Here is a 16,936-nt window from a genome sequence, read left to right as displayed (position 1 = left end):
GCTGCTCCTGTTCGGGGGTCTGAGCAGCGTAGGAGTCGGGCGGCACTGTAGTAGAGGCACAGGTATTTGCTCACGTGCAGTTTCACATACCACTCTTCTGACGTTCTGGACAGACGTTTAAACAGATTGTTACTTCCTAATATTCCTTCTGGGTGTTTGTTCAGAGACCCCCTTGTGCAGGGTGAAGTTTGTTTTCACAAGTAAACAGCACGTAGAGAAAAGCACGTATAGACGAGTAGGTCTGGTTCCGATTCTGTGAACGGTCGTTGTTCCCAGATGGACCATCATCATTTGTACAATGAGGACCCTCGCGCTTGCCCGGGTGACCTCGCAGACATGCTCCGAGATCCCGCAGAGACACGTCTGCGTGGACAGAGCTCGAGTGCGCATGTGTAGCCTGATGTGAGGGGAAAATGCTGTTTGATCTCTTAAGTGTGTTGTGTGTCTGTTCTGATGTGTCCATGCCCTCACTGTCTCGTGCGGGGTGCAGCCGCCTCCCCGCAGGCAGGGACGCTGAGTCACGGTCGGGCTCTCCTGCCCACACTCTCCCATGTGAGCGCCCACGGCCCCAGGGACAGAGGGCTGTGTGCTGAGGCCCCTGTAAGCGTGAGCCTTCGTTCTCTCGAGCAGGAGGACTTCGTGAAGTGGAAGGGCTCCCTGTTCTTCCGGTTCGTCAGCACGCTGGTGGACCCGCACCCAGACATCGCCAGGTGAGTCTTTCCTCGCGCCAGCCAGCTGGCCGAGTGATTGGCCTAGTTGCTGGAAAAGATCTCTTTTTCTTTAAAACTGGTTTAGAGTTGCGTTATTTAGGATTTAGTGAGCTTTTGGCAGTTGCTAGAAAATTAACCGATTTTTAAAATACTAAGCTGTGTAACAAAGCTTTAGTTTTCACGTAAGTTTAAAAACAAAAAACAAAGAAGCCCTTGTCCAGATTGACCATCGAATAATCCCAGCCCTGACCACATTTGCTGACACTTTGTTCTTCCAAACGGAGGAGGGAAGAGCAGTGTGGGCCTCTGCCGTGGTCAGCTGTCGAGAGCAGAAGCCAGTAAGTGTTGGCTTCTAGGCTGGTGTAGGAAGAGTTCAGACTTTCTCCTGAGTGCAGAAGCTGCAAGGAAGAAATTCTAGGGATTAACACAGAATTGCTTAGTGTGAAATCATAGGGTATGGTTTACAAGGCTCCTTGGAAATGGGTATTTCCCAAGAATTGGAAGGCAGGGGGACGGCCTTGCCACTGTTAATTCTTATCCTTCTATAATTAAAGATGTATTTTCAAGGGGTTTAGAAATGATCTCACAGAATTTGCTAACCTTGATTATATTATATGAGTAATTCTTTTTAAAGCAAGTCTGCAGTTGGAAAATAGAATGTTGAATGCATGGCAGAAGCCACCACAGTTGGGAAGAGGTCTTTACAGATGCATTAACCATAAATAGCATATAGTAATGGGTCCCTCTGGTTCCAAATGTGGTCACCAGTGGTTTACTCTGGTAAACCGTGGAAGGACTTCTGTTCGGTTTCCTTTGGGTATATTTTTCCAAGGAGAAACATTTTACATAGTAAACTGGTAGAAGGTTAACATCCTAATTAGCACGTCTAGAGTCAGAGAGGAAAGCTAAGGCTGCTATGCTTTCTTTTTCTGTGTATAATTGGGAAAGGGATGGGGCAGCTATGCCGTGCCCTCTCGCCTTCCCCCTCTGCCCCAGGCCGGCCCTGCAGCCCGTGTGCCACGTGCGGCCCAGGAGCAGGCAGGAGCGCCAGTGCTGGGGGGCTTGGGGAGGACACGCCCGGGAGGGGAGGGTGGGTGTTTAACCTGCCTGTCGGTGTCTTCCCCACTTGCATCAGCTCCTCCATGTATATGTTACGGCCTTGTTCGCTCTGTAGACCACGTGCAGGGCCTGTGCCACAGGTGACGAGAGCATGAGTCAGAAGGAAACTAGAAGGACAGGCAGAAATCTCCACTGTAGTGAGAAAACCAGTACTTCTGGTAGCATTTTCTCCCTCCCCCTTAAACCTTTCCATTTTATCCCTGCGTTCTGGATTTGTTTGAACCATGGTAAAAATGTGGAGCATGATTTGAAAAGCTTTGAAAAACTAAATTAATCTGTCCTCTATTTTTAGGCCAAAGGTCAGGCCTATCTGCTTACTTTAAACATCTTAATTTTTCCATATGTGTCTGGTAAGACAGATCTTCCCAAGAGACTATAGCGGCAGAGCCCTGTGAATTTATTTTTGGTCCAGGTGGTGGATTTCCTGGCAATTCTGGCATGAACAAAGATGCATGACATTTTTTGAAAGTAATTTTTATTGGAGTATAGTTGATTTACAATGTTGTGTTAGTTTCTGCTGTACAGCAAAGCAAATCTGTTATACATATACATATATCCACTCTTCTTTAGATTCTTTTCCCCTATAGGTCATTAGAGAGTATCGAGTAGAGTTCCTGTGCTATACAGATCCTTAATAGTTATCTATTTTATATGTATTAGTACGTGTATGTCAAGCCCAATCTCCCAGTTTACTCCTCCCCTCGTTTTCCCCCTTGGTAACCATAAGTTTGTTTTCTACATCTGTGAATCTTTCTGTTTTGTAAATAAATTCATTTGTACCCTTTTTTTTTGGTTCCACCTGTAAGTGATATCATGATATTTGTCTTTCTCTGTCTGGCTTACTTCAATCAGTATGACAATCTCTAGGTCCACCCATGTTGCTGCAAATAGCGTTATTTCATTCTTTTTCATGGCTGAGTAATATTCCATTGTATATATGAACCACATCTTCTTCGTCCATTGCTCTGTCCATGGACATTTAGGTTGCTTCCATGTCTTGGCTATTGTGACTAGTGCTGCAATGAACATTGGGGTGCATGCATCTTTTCGAATTACGGTTTTCTTGCACAGCATTTTTAATTGGTCCTATAAACCCCCAGTATGAGGGCTACAAAATTGTATGACCTGTTTCCTCGTCTGTCCACCAGGTGGTGCCCGTGTAGCACAGCAGTCAGGGTGACGGCCAGGGGGCAGGTGGGCTGTTTCAGGGGAGCCGCGCAGATGCTCTGGGCGTGCAAGAAGGCAGGGGCCGGAGGGGTTCAGGGCAAGATGGTGACTACAGTGATGGGCCGTGGAGGTGGAGAAGGAAGTGAGGCCGAGATGGCTTGGTTTGGGAGAAAAGGGAGGAACTGAGGATCCAGAGGGCTCCGTGCAGGACACGTGAGGGGATGAAGGAGTCAGAAAGCTGCATGGGTTGGCAGGTGAGGGTGGGTTGTCCGACCTCAGAAGTGGGGGCTTCGGTGTCGTGACACAGAGTCCTGGTGGGGGGCGGTCCCTGAGTCGATGAAGCCGGGGGACCAGGAGGCTGTGTGGACACTGGAAGGGCTCTGAGAGATTGTCCCAGGCCTTCTGGGCTGTTGGAATCCAAGTCCCACAGACTGGGCAGCCGATAAACAGCAGGAACTGCCCCTCCCCGTTTGGAGGTGGGGAGTGTGAGGGGAGGCGCTTCCAGAGAGCAGACCTCTGACCGTGTCCTCACGGCGCCGTGTCCTCAACGCTGCGGCAGGGGAGGAGGGACTCGGGCTTCGTTTATAAGATGCTCACCCCGTCGGTGAGAGCTCTGCCCTCGTGACCCAGTCGTCTCCCACAGGCCCTCCTCCTAATACCACCCCCTCGGGGCTCGGCTTCCAACATAAGAATTCGGGGGGATACAAACTGGGATTCAGACCATAGCAGCGATGTTGGGGTTTGGAATGGAGAAAACCAGGCAGCACTTACCGAGTGGTCAAAACAGGCACGTGGCAGGAGCGTCCAGAGGAAAGGCCGAGCCCCGCGGGAGCCTGGTGGAGGGCGTGGCTTCTCAGCAACAGCCCGCCCTCTCCCCTCCTGCACGCCCTCCCCCAGCCAGCTTCTGCTTCACACCACCTTTGGCAACACATTCTGTACGGTTTCCATAACATCTGTGCACCTGGTAGAACACAGGCTTCCCCGAGAGGCAGGGGTTGTTTTGTTTACTGCTGTATCCCTCGCATCTGAAACTGAGGAGACACTCAGTGGACATTTTATGCGTGAATGAATGAAAGCGTGGGGGGAGTGTGGTCCTCGTGCCTGGACTGTGGGTCCTTGGAGGACAACCCGCTTGTTTATGAAGAGGAGGGACAGAGTGGGAAGCAGCCGACACGTCGTGGAACCAGGACCACAAAGCATACAACGGGAAGATGGCAGGCGGGAAAGGACCTAGGAAGCGAGCCCAGGGTGACAGCGAGGAGGGCCGGAGAGCGAGGGGGCGTGGGTCAAAGTCAGTGTGGTTGCAGGGAATTGATCCTGGTGTGGATGGGTCTGAGCCCCCATCCCGGTCTGAGAACGGCCAAATCAGGACTCTGAGTCCATCCACAGCAGCCTTCGCTGAGCAGATAGCTGCTTCAGAGTAGCATTTGCTCGGGAAGACATCTGAAAGAAGTGGGGTTTTTATGATTCTTGCTAAATCTAAAAGAGGAGGGACTTCCCTGGTGGTCCAGTGGTTAATACTCCGAGCTCCCAATGCAGGGGTCCCGGGTTTGATCCCTGGTCAGAGAACCAGATCCCACATGCATGTCGAAACTAAGAGCTCGCATGCCACAACTAAAAGATCCCGCGTGCTGCAACTAAGACCCGGCGCAGCCAAATAAATAAATAAATATTTTTTTTAAAAAATCTAAAAAAAGGAAGTGACCAGACGGCTCTTCTCTTGTGGCCTCATTGGGCTGACTGAAACCGAGAATTGGATTCTTAGTATTACTCGGGATTAGCTAGCCTTCCTTCTGTTTTACGTATGAGACAGTTCCTGCCGTGTGAAATCTGCAGTGTCCCTGACCTGGTGGTTTGTTGTGTGTGGTCCCCGTTAACTGTCTTGTGGGGTGAGGAGAGTGAGAAAGGGTGCCGGCCCTAAGAGGCATCATTAGGATGCTGGTTTCTTTTAACTTGTCAGCTGACAAACTAAAAAAACCGTCCCTCTTGCCCAGTTGGTCAAGCTGGTGGGGGACCTGTGAGTCTTAATCCAGTCAAGGCTGAATCTTGTCCTGTGGGTCCCAGTCATTATGCAGCCAGCAGGATTAGTGCTGGGTTTTACCACTGACTGTGCACCTGTTCTGGTGACGCCGAGTCCCTGGACTTGATTTCAGCCCCAGCATCCAAATCCTCCTTTGCATAATTTATGTTAAACTGTGGATTTTTTTTTTTTTCTTCTAATGGCTGCGTTGGGTCTTCGTTGCTGCCCGCTGGCTTTCTCTAGTTGTGGTGAGCAGGGGCTTCTCTTCGTTGCCATGCGCAGGCTTCTCATTGCGGTGGCTTCTCTTGTTGTGGAGCACAGGCTCTAGGCGCATGGGCTCCGTAGTTGTGGCACGTGGGCTCTAGAGTGCAGGCTCAGTAGTTGTGGCACACGGGCTTAGTTGCTCCGCGGCATGTGGGATCTTCCCAGACCAGGGCTTGAACCCGTGTCCCCTGCATTGGCAGATGGATTCTTAACCACTGCACCACCAGGGAAGTCCCTAAACTGTGGAATTTATTTGTACAGTTAGTTAAGCTGGTTATTCACCAGTGTGCTTGCCCATCAGTCACCACCTGTACGTGTTCTTGACCTAAAGTGAGTAGATGAGCATTTGACATCAAATGGAAGCCTAAAGCAGCCCATCTTCTTGCAGAAGCATCGCTGGATTCTGTCTGGTTGTATGTATTCATAGGAATGACTTCCAAGTCTGGCAGCTGTGAAAACCCTTGAAGTTAACCCGTGAAGGGTTAACTGTCATCAGACACCTCCAGTGAAGTCAGGTTGTTTCTTGGGGATGTGTTTGTTTATTTAGCGGTTTTCTCCATTCGTGGTCACTGCTGGTCTAGCAGAGTAACCTTGTCAGGAAAGCCCCTCCTCTGATCCTGTGGCCTCCGCCCCCAGCCTGCTTTAAGAGCCTGAGCAGGTTTGTGTGGAGTGGACCGAGGGTGCTTACGGCGCTCGGGCCTCCTCCCCAGGGAATTCCCTTCGGTAGGTAGAGTTTTCGCTGTGCTGTGGTTGCAGGTGTGTCAGGGTGAACAGTTGGAGGGTTGCTGTTGGCAGCAGGTCACTTCACTGTCGAGATCTCTGACCTGCCTCCTCTGGCTCGTAGTGGGTGTGTGTGCTGTGAACAGAGTGATTTCGCCCTTAGCCTGAAGGAGAGCATCGGGGGAAGGGACTCTCCTGGGGTCCTGCGCGTCCCAAGGCCAAGAGCAAAGTGCTCAGACTGTGCTTGTTGCTGCTCCTCCCGCCAAGAGCGGCGGGGCTCCTGTCGGGTGGAAGTTCCATTGAGCTTGAACAGGTTGGTCTGGCCAGTGTGACCGATCAGAGCCAGGCTCCACTGCCTTGGGTTGACCCCCGAGCGGAGGCCAGGCCTGGGCGTTCCCTCGCCTGTCCGCGTGTGCCTGCTTTGGGGTCGTGGGCGCTGGGCCCTACGTGTCCCTGTGCAGCCTGGGTCGAGTGGTTGCTGCCTGTGGCGGGTCCTTGCCCTGCTGACCCGAACTAGCCTGCTCTTGTGCTTAATCCCGGTGCTCGAGAAGGTTCAGAGTTCAAGTTGGGGTGGGAGGGTGAGGTTCACTCCGGGCGGTCGTGGCCAGCGGGTCCGCCTGAAGGAGCCGTTTTGGCTGGGGGGGGAGTCCTGCACGTGAGGTGTAGCTCAGTGACAGTGGCCTGTGAGTTTTGCAAGGAGAGCTGGTGGTGAGACCTGGGTTCACAGGGCAGGACAGGCCGAGGAGCCGAGTGACGGGAGTGCAGCTGTCGCCCACCCTCTCCACGGTCCCCTCTGTTGCAGGGTCTTGGTGTGACTTAGAGGCTGTCTCCCGGTAGCACACGGTCCCCTGTCCCCTTCTCCGCAGCACTGGGAAGTTCTGCCTGGCCCACCTCCTGCTGAAGAGGAACCCTGCCATGTTTTTCCAGCACTTCATCGAGTGCATCTTCCACTTCAGCAGCTACGAGAAGCATGAGAAGTACAACAGGTTCCCCCAGTCGGAGAGGTCAGCGCCGCTGGGGCAGGGTGCGGGGAGACGGGCAGCGTCACCTCCTGGGCGTGCGGGTGGCTCCAGCTGCCTCTGGAAGTGAATTCCTCTCGGCCTCACCCACGGGCAGTGCTCAGAGGGTCCTGTTCTGCCCTAGAGAGAAGCGGCTGTTCTCACTGAAGGGGAAGACAAACAAGGAGAAGCGGATGAAAATCTACAAGTTCCTCCTGGAGCACTTCACAGACGACCAGCGGTTCAACATCACTTCCAAAATCTGCCTGAGCATCCTGGGTAGGCAGGACCGGCCGGTGTGGGGGATGAGACGTGTGTGAAGGACCCAGCTGCCCTGCAGCCGGGGGGCCCTTATGTCCTTGGCCGTCAGCTGTGCCGTTCAGGCCGACGGACCACCGGCTGCGCATCCCCCCTTGCCCCGCCCCCGGCAGCGTCTCTCAGAAGCCCATCTCTGCTTCCTCCAGCGTGCTTTGCCGACGGCGTCCTGCCCCTGGACATGGAAGCCAGCGAGCTGCTCTCGGACGCGTTTGAGGTGCTCAGCTCAAAGGAGATCAAGCTGCTGGCGATGAGGGCCAAACCAGACAAGGACCAGCTCGTGGAGGAGGAGGACCTGGCCCTGGCCAACGTGGTCATGCAGGAGGCTCAGAAGAAGCTCATCTCCCAGGTGAGTGTGCTGCTCCCGAAAGGGGCCTGTGCGCCCCCTGCCCTGAGTCCCGGCTGTCTGCCAAGGCCCCGCCTCGCTCTTCCCAGCGGCCTCCACGCTCACCTGGGGGGGCTGTCCTCCACCTGCGCCCGTGGATCCAGCGGCTCCCGCGAGCCTGGACCTGCCAGCCTGTGGCCTGGCTGTGCTGCGGGCATCTCAGGCAGAATCGCTCGTCTCTCCTTCCTCCTACGTGTCTCTCTCATTGTGGTTCCCAGGGGCTCTGTTGTGGAGAAGGGCACCTTTATCTGCCAAGTTACCCTAAAGGGAGCCCGAGTCTGGCAGGCCAGGCACAGAGCACTGCTTGGCCAGTGCGTGCGAGGATTGGGATTCGAACAACAGCTGTGGTCCTCACCAGGCCCAGGTTCTGGTACCGAGCCTGCATTGCCACCTGAGCCCTGAAGGCTTCTGAGCCCAAAGGAGTGGACTTTGGTAACATCCAATGTGTCCCCAGGTCCTGTCCATTCATCCCACAAATCCGTCTGTCTCACGTTCCCACTAGCTCCGCATTTGTTTAACCTGTACCACTTCCATCTCTTGTTTCTTTTTGTTCTGGGCTGTGCACCGCCTTGCTGCCAGGGCAGTCTTTCTTTTTTTTCTTATTAGGCATCAATTTTATACACATCAGTGTATACATGTCAATCCCAATCGCCTAATTCAGCACAAAACCATCCCCACCCCACCGCAGTTTTCCCCCCTTGGTGTCCATATGTCCATTCTCTACATCTGTGTCTCAACTTCTGCCCTGCAAACCAGCTCATCTGTACCATTTTTCTAGGTTCCACGTACATGCGTTAATATACGATATTTGTTTTTCTCTTTCTGACTTACTTCACTCTGTATGACAGTCTCTAGATCCATCCACGTCTCAACAAATGACTCAATTTCATTCCTTTTTATGGCTGAGTAATATTCCATTGTATATATGTACCACAACTTCTTTATCCATTCATCTGTTGATGGGCATTTAGGTTGCTTCCATGACCTGGCTATTGTAAATAGTGCTGCAATGAACATTCGGGTGCATGTGTCTTTTTGAATTACGGTTTTCTCTGGGTATATGCCCAGTAGTGGGATTGCTGGGTCATATGGTAATTCTATTTTTAGTTTTTTAAGGAACCTCCATATTGTTCTCCATAGTGGCTGTATCAATTTACATTCCCACCAACAGTGCAAGAGGGTTCCCTTTTCTCCACACCCTCTCCAGCATTTGTTGTTTGTAGATTTTCTGATGATGCCCATTCTAACTGGTGTGAGGTGATACCTCATTGTAGTTTTGATTTGCATTTCTCTAATAATTAGTGATGTTGAGCATCTTTTCATGTGCTTCGTGGCCGTCTGTATGTCTTCTTTGGAGAAATGTCTATTTAGGTCTTCTGCCCATTTTTGGATTGGGGTGTTTGTTTCTTTAATATTGAGCTGAATGAGCTGTTTATATATTTTGGAGATTAATCCTTTGTCCGTTGATTCGTTTGCAAATATTTTCTCCCATTCTGAGGGTTGTCTATTCGTCTTGTTTATGGTTTCCTTTGCTGTGCAAAAGCTTTGAAGTTTCATTAGGTCCCATTTGTTTATTTTTGTTTTTATTTCCATTACTCTAGGAGGTGGATCAAAAAAGATCTTGCTGTGATTTATGTCAAAGAGTGTTCTTCCTATGTTTTCCTCTAAGAGTTTTATAGTGTCCAGTCTTATATTTAGGTCTCGAATCCATTTTGAGTTTATTTTTGTGTATGGTGTTAGGGAGTATTCTAATTTCATTCTTTTACATGTAGCTGTCCAGTTTTCCCAGCACCACTTATTGAAGAGACTGTCTTTTCTCCATTGTATATCTTTGCCTCCTTTGTCATAGATTAGTTGACTATAGGTGCATGGGTTTATCTCTGGGCTTTCTATCTTGTTCCATTGATCTATGTTTCTGTTTTTGTGCCAGTACCATATTGTCTTGATTACTGTAGCTTTGTAGTATAGTCTGAAGTCAGGGAGTCTGATTCCTCCAGCTCTGTTTTTTTCCTCAAGACTGCTTTGGCTATTCGGGGTCTTTTGTGTCTCCATACAAATTTTAAGATGATTTGTTCTAGTTCCGTAAAAAATGCCATTGGTAATTTGATAGGGATTGCATTGAATCTGTAGATTGCTTTGGGTAGTATAGTCATTTTCACAATGTTGATTCTTCCAATCCAAGAACATGGTATATCTCTCCATCTGTTGGTATCATCTTTAATTTCTTTCATCCGTGTCTTATAGTTTTCTGCATACAGGTCTTTTGTCTCCCTAGGTAGGTTTATTCCTAGGTATTTTATTCTTTTTGTTGCAATGGTAAATGGGAGTGTTTCCATAAATTCTCTTTCAGATTTTTCATCATTAGTGTATAGGAATGCAAGAGATTTCTGTGCATTAATTTTGTATCCTGCAACTTTACCATATTCATTAATTAGCTCTAGCAGTTTTCTGGTGGCAGTTTTAGGATTCTCTATGTATAATATCATGTCATCCGCAAACAGTGACAGTTTTACTTCTTCTTTTCCAATTTGTATTCCTTTTATTTCTTTTTCTTCTCTGATTGCCGTGGCTAGGACTTCCAGAACTATGTTGAATAACAGTGGTGAGAGTGGACATCCTTGTCTCGTTCCTGATCTTAGAGGAAATGCTTCCAGTTTTTCACCATTGAGAATGATGTTTGCTGTGGGTTTGTCATATATGGCCTTTATTATGTTGAGGTAGGTTCCCTCTATGCCCACTTTCTGGAGAGTTTTTATCATAAATGGGTGTTGAATTTTGTCAAAAGCTTTTTCTGCATCGATTGAGATGATCATATGGTTTTTCTTCTTCAATTTGTTAATATGGTGTATCACATTGATTGATTTGCGTATATTGAAGAATCCTTGCATCCCTGGGATAAATCCCACTTGATCGTGGTGTATGATCCTTTTAATGTGTTGTTGGATTCTGTTTGCTAGTATTTTGTTGAGGATTTTTGCATCTATATTCATCAGTGATATTGGTCTGTAATTTTCTTTCTTTGTAGTGTCTTTGTCTGGTTTTGGTATCAGGGTGATGGTGGCCTCATAGAATGAGTTTGGTAGTGTTCCTTCCTCTGCAATTTTTTGGAAGAGTTTGAGAAGGATAGGTGTTAGCTCTTCTCTAAACGTTTGATAGAATTCACCTGTGAAGCCATCTGGTCCTGGACTTTTGTTTGTTGGAAGATTTTTAATCACAGTTTCAATTTCATTGCTTGTGATTGGTCTGTTCATATTTTCTGTTTCTTCCTGGTTCAGTCTTGGAAGGTTATACCTTTCTAAGAATTTGTCCATTTCTTCCAGGTTGTCCATTTTATTGGCATAAAGTTGCTTGTAGTAGTCTCTTAGGATGCTTTGTATTTCTGTGGTGTCTGTTGTAACTTCTCCTTTTTCATTTCTGATTTTATTGATTTGAGTCCTCTCCCTCTTTTTCTTGATGAGTCTGGCTAATGGCTTATCAATTTTGTTTGTCTTCTCAAAGAACCAGCTGTTAGTTTTATTGATCTTTGCTATTGTTTTCTTTGTTTCTATTTCATTTATTTCTGCTCTGATCTTTATGATTTCTTTCCTTCTGCTAACTTTGGGTTTTGTTTGTTCTTCTTTCTCTAGTTTCTTTAGGTGTAAGGTTAGATTGTTTACTTGAGATTTTTCTTGTTTCTTTAGGTAGGCTAGTATAGCTATAAACTTCCCTCTTAGAACTGCTTTTGCTGCATCCCCATAGGCTTTGGGTCGTCGTGTTTTCATTGTCATTTGTCTCTAGGTATTTTTTGATTTCCTCTTTGATTTCTTCAGTGATCTCTTGGTTATTTAGTAACGTATTGTTTAGCCTCCATCTGTTTGTGTTTTTTACGTTTTTTTCCCTGTTATTCATTTATAATCTCATAGCATTGTGGTCAGAAAAGGTGCTTGATATGATTTCAATTTTCTTAAATTTACTGAGTTTTGATTTGTGACCCAAGATGTGATCTCTCCTGGAGAATGTTCCGTGCGCACTTGAGAAGAACGTGTAATCTGCTGTGTTTGGATGGAATGTCCTATAAATATCAATTAAATCTATCTGGTCTATTGTGTCATTTAAAGCTTCTGTTTCCTTATTTATTTTCATTTTGGATGATCTGTCCGTTGGTGTAAGTGAGGTGTTAAAGTCCCCCACTATTATTGTGTTACTGTCAATTTCCTCTTTTATGGCTGTTAGCAGTTGCCTTATGTATTGAGGTGCTCCTATGTTGGGTGCATATATATTTATAATTGTTATATCTTCTTCTTGGATTGATCCCTTGATCATTATGTAGTGTCCTTCTTTGTCTCTTGTAACCTTCTTTACTTTAAAGTCTATTTTATCTGATATGAGTATAGCTACTCCAGCTTTCTTTTGATTTCCATTTGCATGGAATATCTTTTTCCATCCCCTCACTTTCAGTCTGTATGTGTCCCTAGGTCTAAAGTGGGTCTCTTGTAGACAGCATATATATGGGTCTTGTTTTTGTATCCATTCAGCAAGCCTGTGTCTTTTGGTTGGAGCATTTAATCCATTCACGTTTAAGGTAATTATTGATATGTATGTTCCTATGACCATTTTCTTAATTGTTTTGGGTTTGTTTTTGTGTAGGTCCTTTTCTTCTCTTGTGTTTCCCACTTAGAGAAGTTCCTTTAGCATTTGTTGTAGAGCTGGTTTGGTGGTGCTGAATTCTCTTAGCTTTTGCTTGTCTGTAAAGCTTTTGATTTCTCCATCAAATCTAAATGAGATCCTTGCCGGGTAGAGTGATCTTGGTTGTAGGTTCTTCCCTTTCAGCACTTTAAGTATATCATGCCACTCCCTTCTGGCTTGTAGAGTTTCTGCTGAGAAATCAGCTGTTAACCTTATGGGAGTTCCCTTGTATGTTATTTGTCGTTTTTCCCTTGCTGCTTTCAATAATTTTTCTTTGTGTTTAATTTTTGCCACTTTGATTACTATGTGTCTCGGCGTGTTTCTCCTTGGGTTTATCCTGTTTGGGACTCTCTGCGCTTCCTGGACTTGGGTGGCTATTTCCTTTCCCATGTTAGGGAAGTTTTCAACTATAATCTCTTCAAATATTTTCTCTGGCCCTTTCTCTCTCTCTTCTCCTTCTGGGACCCCTATAATGCGAATGTCGTTGCGTTTAATGTTGTCCCAGAGGTCTCTTAGGCTGTCTTCATTTCTTTTCATTCTTTTTTCTTTAGTCTGTTCCGCAGCAGTGAATTCCACCATTCTGTCTTCCAGGTCACTTATCCGTTCTTCTGCCTCAGTTATTCTGCTATTGATTCCTTCTAGTGTAGTTTTCATTTCAGTTATTGTATTGGTCATCTCTGTTTGTTTGTTCTTTAATTCTTCTAGTTCTTTGTTAATCATTTCTTGCATCCTCTCAATCTTTGCCTCCATTCTTATTCCAAGGTCCTGGATCATCTTCACTATCATTATTCTGAATTCTTTTTCTGGAAGGTTGCCTATCTCCACTTCATTTAGTTGTTTTTCTGGGGTTTTTTCTTGTTCCTTCATCTGGTATATAGCCCTCTGCCTTTTCATCTTGTCTGTCTTTCTGTAACTGTGGGTTTTGGTCCACAGGCTGCAGGATTGTAGTTTTTCTTGCTTCTGCTGTCTGTCCTCTGGTGGTTGAGGCTATCTAAGAGGCTTGATGGGAGGCTCTGGTGGTGGGTAGAGCTGACTGTTGCTGTGGCGGTCGGAGCTCCTTAACACTTTAATCCACTTGACTGTTGATGGGTGGGGCTGGGTTCCCTCCCTGTTGGTTGTTTTGCCTGAGGCAACCCAACACTGGAGCCTACCTGGGCTCTTTGATGGGGTTAATGGCAGACTCTGGGAGGGCTCACGCCAAGGAGCACTTCCCAGAACCTCCGCTGCCAGTGTCCTTGTCCCCACGGTGAAACAGAGCCACCCCCCGCCTCTGCAGGAGACCCCCCAACACCAGCAGGTAGGTCTGGTTCAGCCTCCTCCAGGGTCACTGCTCCTTCCCCTGGGTCCCGATGCGCACACTACTTTGTGTGTGCCCTCCAAGAGTGGGGTCTCTGTTTCCCCCAGTCCTGTCGAAGTCCTGCAATCAATTCCCCCTAGTCTTCAAAGTCTGATTCTCTAGGAATTCCTCCTCCCGTTGCCGGACCCCCAGACTGGGAAGCCTGACGTGGGGCTCAGAAGCTTCACTCCAGTGGGTGGAATTCGGTGGTATAAGTGTTCTCCAGTCTGTGAGTCACCCACCCAGCAGTTATGGGATTTGATTTTACTCTGATTGTGCCCCTCCTACTGTCTCACTGTGGCTTCTCCTCTGTCTTTGGACGTGGGGTATCCTCCCTGGTGAGTTCCAGTGTCTTCCTGTCGATGATTGTCCAGCAGCCAGTTGTGATTCTGGTGCTCTCACAAGAGGGAGTGAGAGCACGTCCTTCTACTCCGCCATCTTCTGGTTTCTACCAGGGCAGTCTTTCTTAAGTGCAAATTTGATCATTTTATTCTCCTGCTTAAAATAGACTGAGGCAGAGGGGGAGCAGGGGACTTTTGGGGCCGTGGATCGTGGGTGATTATCTAGATGCGGTGTTGGTTACTCAGCATATACTTGTGCCAAAACTTGTTCATCTGTTCACCTAACATGGGTAAATGTTATGGTATGTAAGTTACACCTCATCAGTGATATCTTTAATAAGTGGGTTGGTGGCTTCCTGTCACCTTCTGGATAAAATCCCAGTTCTTCTTCAAGGCACACAGAACTCCTGTGTGCACAGCGTGCCCTTCCCTCCATGCCTCCTCCCATCCCTCCAGCCCGCTGACTCTCGGCCTCCGTGGAGATGTGCTCTCCTGCTCTGTGCCTTTGCGCGCTGCCGTTTCTGCCCAAGGTGCCCTGTCCCACCCCGTCCTCGCCTGCTGCCACCCAATCCCTGCACATCCCAAAGGTCTTCCCTGATACACATCCCGCCCTGCTCCTTCCCTCTTAGGCATCCCCCTTCCAAAGTCCCTTAACACCTGCCACTCGTCACTTGGCCACACACTGTAACGCACAGCCTGGCCTAGAAGAAACTTGAAGGCAAGAGTTCTTGGCCTCATTTCTGTAGCCCTGGGGCTTAGCCTTGTGTCTGGTAGAGAGAAAGTGTTGGATGATATTTGTGGAGTGAATGCATTTAAGCCATTTTTTAAGGCTTTCCCTATACTTAGCCTCTGCTCAGACTCATCTTTATTAAATTATTTATTCCTTTAGTCTTTGCCCTCCTGTTTCAAGAACTCTGATAAGACTTTTTAGAAATGAATGGATTACAAGTAAGGAACATATACTAGTGACTGTAAATGAGGAAAAGAATAATTTTCAGATTCAGAATGACAGTCTTGCATATGTGGGCTACTGTAATGAGTTATTTTTAATTCTAAGAGATTTAGTGCAGACCTTTGTGGTTAGTGATTGTTCTTGGTGAAGACTGCGAAGGCACTGTGTAAATTTACCCAGCACATTCTAAATGTGTGCAGAGTTACAGAGGGGGACACGCAAACCGTCTCCAGGCCTGGCCCCTCCCGTGTCGCCCTCCCACCTGCAGGGACGCGGATGTCCCCAGTCCCAGGGAGGATGTTGAAAGGAGGGGTCTGGCGAGGAGCCAGAGGTCCGTGGTGGGTTGTGGGGAGGTTTGGAGCTTGTGTCAAGTTCTTCACTCAGTTGTCCCTTGAGCAGTGCAGGGGCTGGGGCACCTCTTCCCACGCAGTTGAAAATCTCTGTAACTTACAGACTGGGGTTGTTCAAGGGTTAACTGTATTTCTAGTTTCTTTTTCTTGTTTAGAAATAAGAATAGTACTTGTCTGCCTCCTGCTTTACAAAGCCCTCTGAGCATTTTGAGGTAATGGTTTTACAGTCTCCCCAGCTGAGGTGGCGTTCCTCTCCAATCCCCAGAATCATATCAAAAATAAAAAGTAAACTTAGGTCGTGTACGAGATCGGCCACGCAGGCAGAACTAGGCTGAGGGAAAGTCTTTGTCTTTCAGAACTTTGTGCATCTCACACAGTCTTTGTTTGTGTTACCACAGGTTCAGAAGAGGAATTTCATAGAAAATATTATTCCAATTATCATCTCCCTGAAGTCTGTACTAGAGAAGAATAAGATCCCAGCTCTGCGGGAACTCATGCACTATCTCAGGGTAAAGACGGCCTTGGGATTTGTGGCTGGTGCCACGCCCCCATTGGTTACTCAGGATGTCCCGCAGTCCTGACCATGGGTCCATCTGGGCTCGGAGCTGTGCCCCAGACCGGCCTTTGACTTGGGGGAAGACAGATTGACTCCGCAGGTTCCTCGGAAGCTGGTCCTGCCCTTTTCGGGCAGTTGAGTCTGTCCTTGCTGACAATTACATTCAGTTTTGAAGCTTCTCAGCTGCGGCCACAAGCAGAGCCCTCATCTTAGTTTACTCATGTGGGATAAAGTGGAAATGCTCATTGTTTAATTCAGGACTCTTGCCTCCACCGCTGTCTCTGGGTTCCCAGTCGGGAGACGCTGTCCAGAGCAGTGGCTTCGGGGCGTCCTGACCCTGGTCTGCGCAGTGGGGCACGCGTACATGCAGAGCGGACATAAATGAGGCCTCAGGCCTCTCTGCAGAATCTTTCAATTAGAAAGAAATGCAGCATTTTTTTCCTTTTTGTTTACACTAGGCTATTTTCTTCCTCAGAAAATGCTAAGAATCATTTTTTTCCACAAAGGGCTCTGAAAGAATTAGATTGAATAATAATTTTTCAAATATCTCTTTATCATACAGAAGTGAAGGTGGGAAAGACAGGCTGACTGTGGAGAAAATGAGGACTTCAGGTCACTCATGTTTTTCTTGCCCTGCTAAACCTCAGAGAGGAATAACAAGAGCTTAGGTCCTAGGTAGACTCCTTAAACATGTGAGGAAAGTAAGTCCCCGTTTCTGAGCACACACCGAGCACGGCCACACGGCTTTAACCGAGGAGGGTGGCACGGCTTCATGTGGACCCCATCGGCGCAGCTCCCGCAGTCCTCTCCTCCACCTGGGAGCCCTGGGGCGGCTGGAGGACTGGGTGGGTCTCATCCCCTAGTGGTTGGGGCCACGGTAGATCTTTTCTTCCTCCAACATGTTAGGGAAAATGGTGTCTTCCTTATGGCAGAGAGGCTGGGTCCTAGCATCCGTCCTTAAGACCTGAGAGCATCCGCGCCCTGATGTGCTCGCAGCCTCCGTCAGGACGCAGATGGCTCCGAGCCGCAGCTGCATCC

General features: G+C 48.0%; 1 protein-coding gene across 2 annotated transcripts in view; it reads left to right on the top strand.

Annotated features, from left to right (window-relative positions):
• Window positions 1–16,936, top strand: part of NCAPD3 (non-SMC condensin II complex subunit D3) — a 62,061-nt gene that overhangs the window by 38,618 nt on the left and 6,507 nt on the right. The window contains exons 24-28 of one of the 2 annotated variants that reach the window (XM_082341072.1): window positions 631–710; window positions 6,867–7,004; window positions 7,117–7,277; window positions 7,463–7,662; window positions 15,741–15,851. In XM_082341072.1, coding sequence (XP_082197198.1) covers window positions 631–710; window positions 6,867–7,004; window positions 7,117–7,277; window positions 7,463–7,662; window positions 15,741–15,851 — 690 coding nt within the window. The remainder of the gene's footprint in view (window positions 1–630; window positions 711–6,866; window positions 7,005–7,116; window positions 7,278–7,462; window positions 7,663–15,740; window positions 15,852–16,936) is intronic. The other variant, XM_082341073.1, reaches the window with a different exon arrangement.

The sequence above is a fragment of the Balaenoptera borealis genome, assembly GCF_965194805.1.
Source record: "Balaenoptera borealis genome assembly, chromosome: 11".
In the NCBI taxonomy this organism is placed as follows: domain Eukaryota; kingdom Metazoa; phylum Chordata; class Mammalia; order Artiodactyla; family Balaenopteridae; genus Balaenoptera; species Balaenoptera borealis.
The sequence above is the reverse complement of the archived record's forward strand: the minus strand, read 5'-3'. Positions and strand labels throughout refer to the sequence as shown.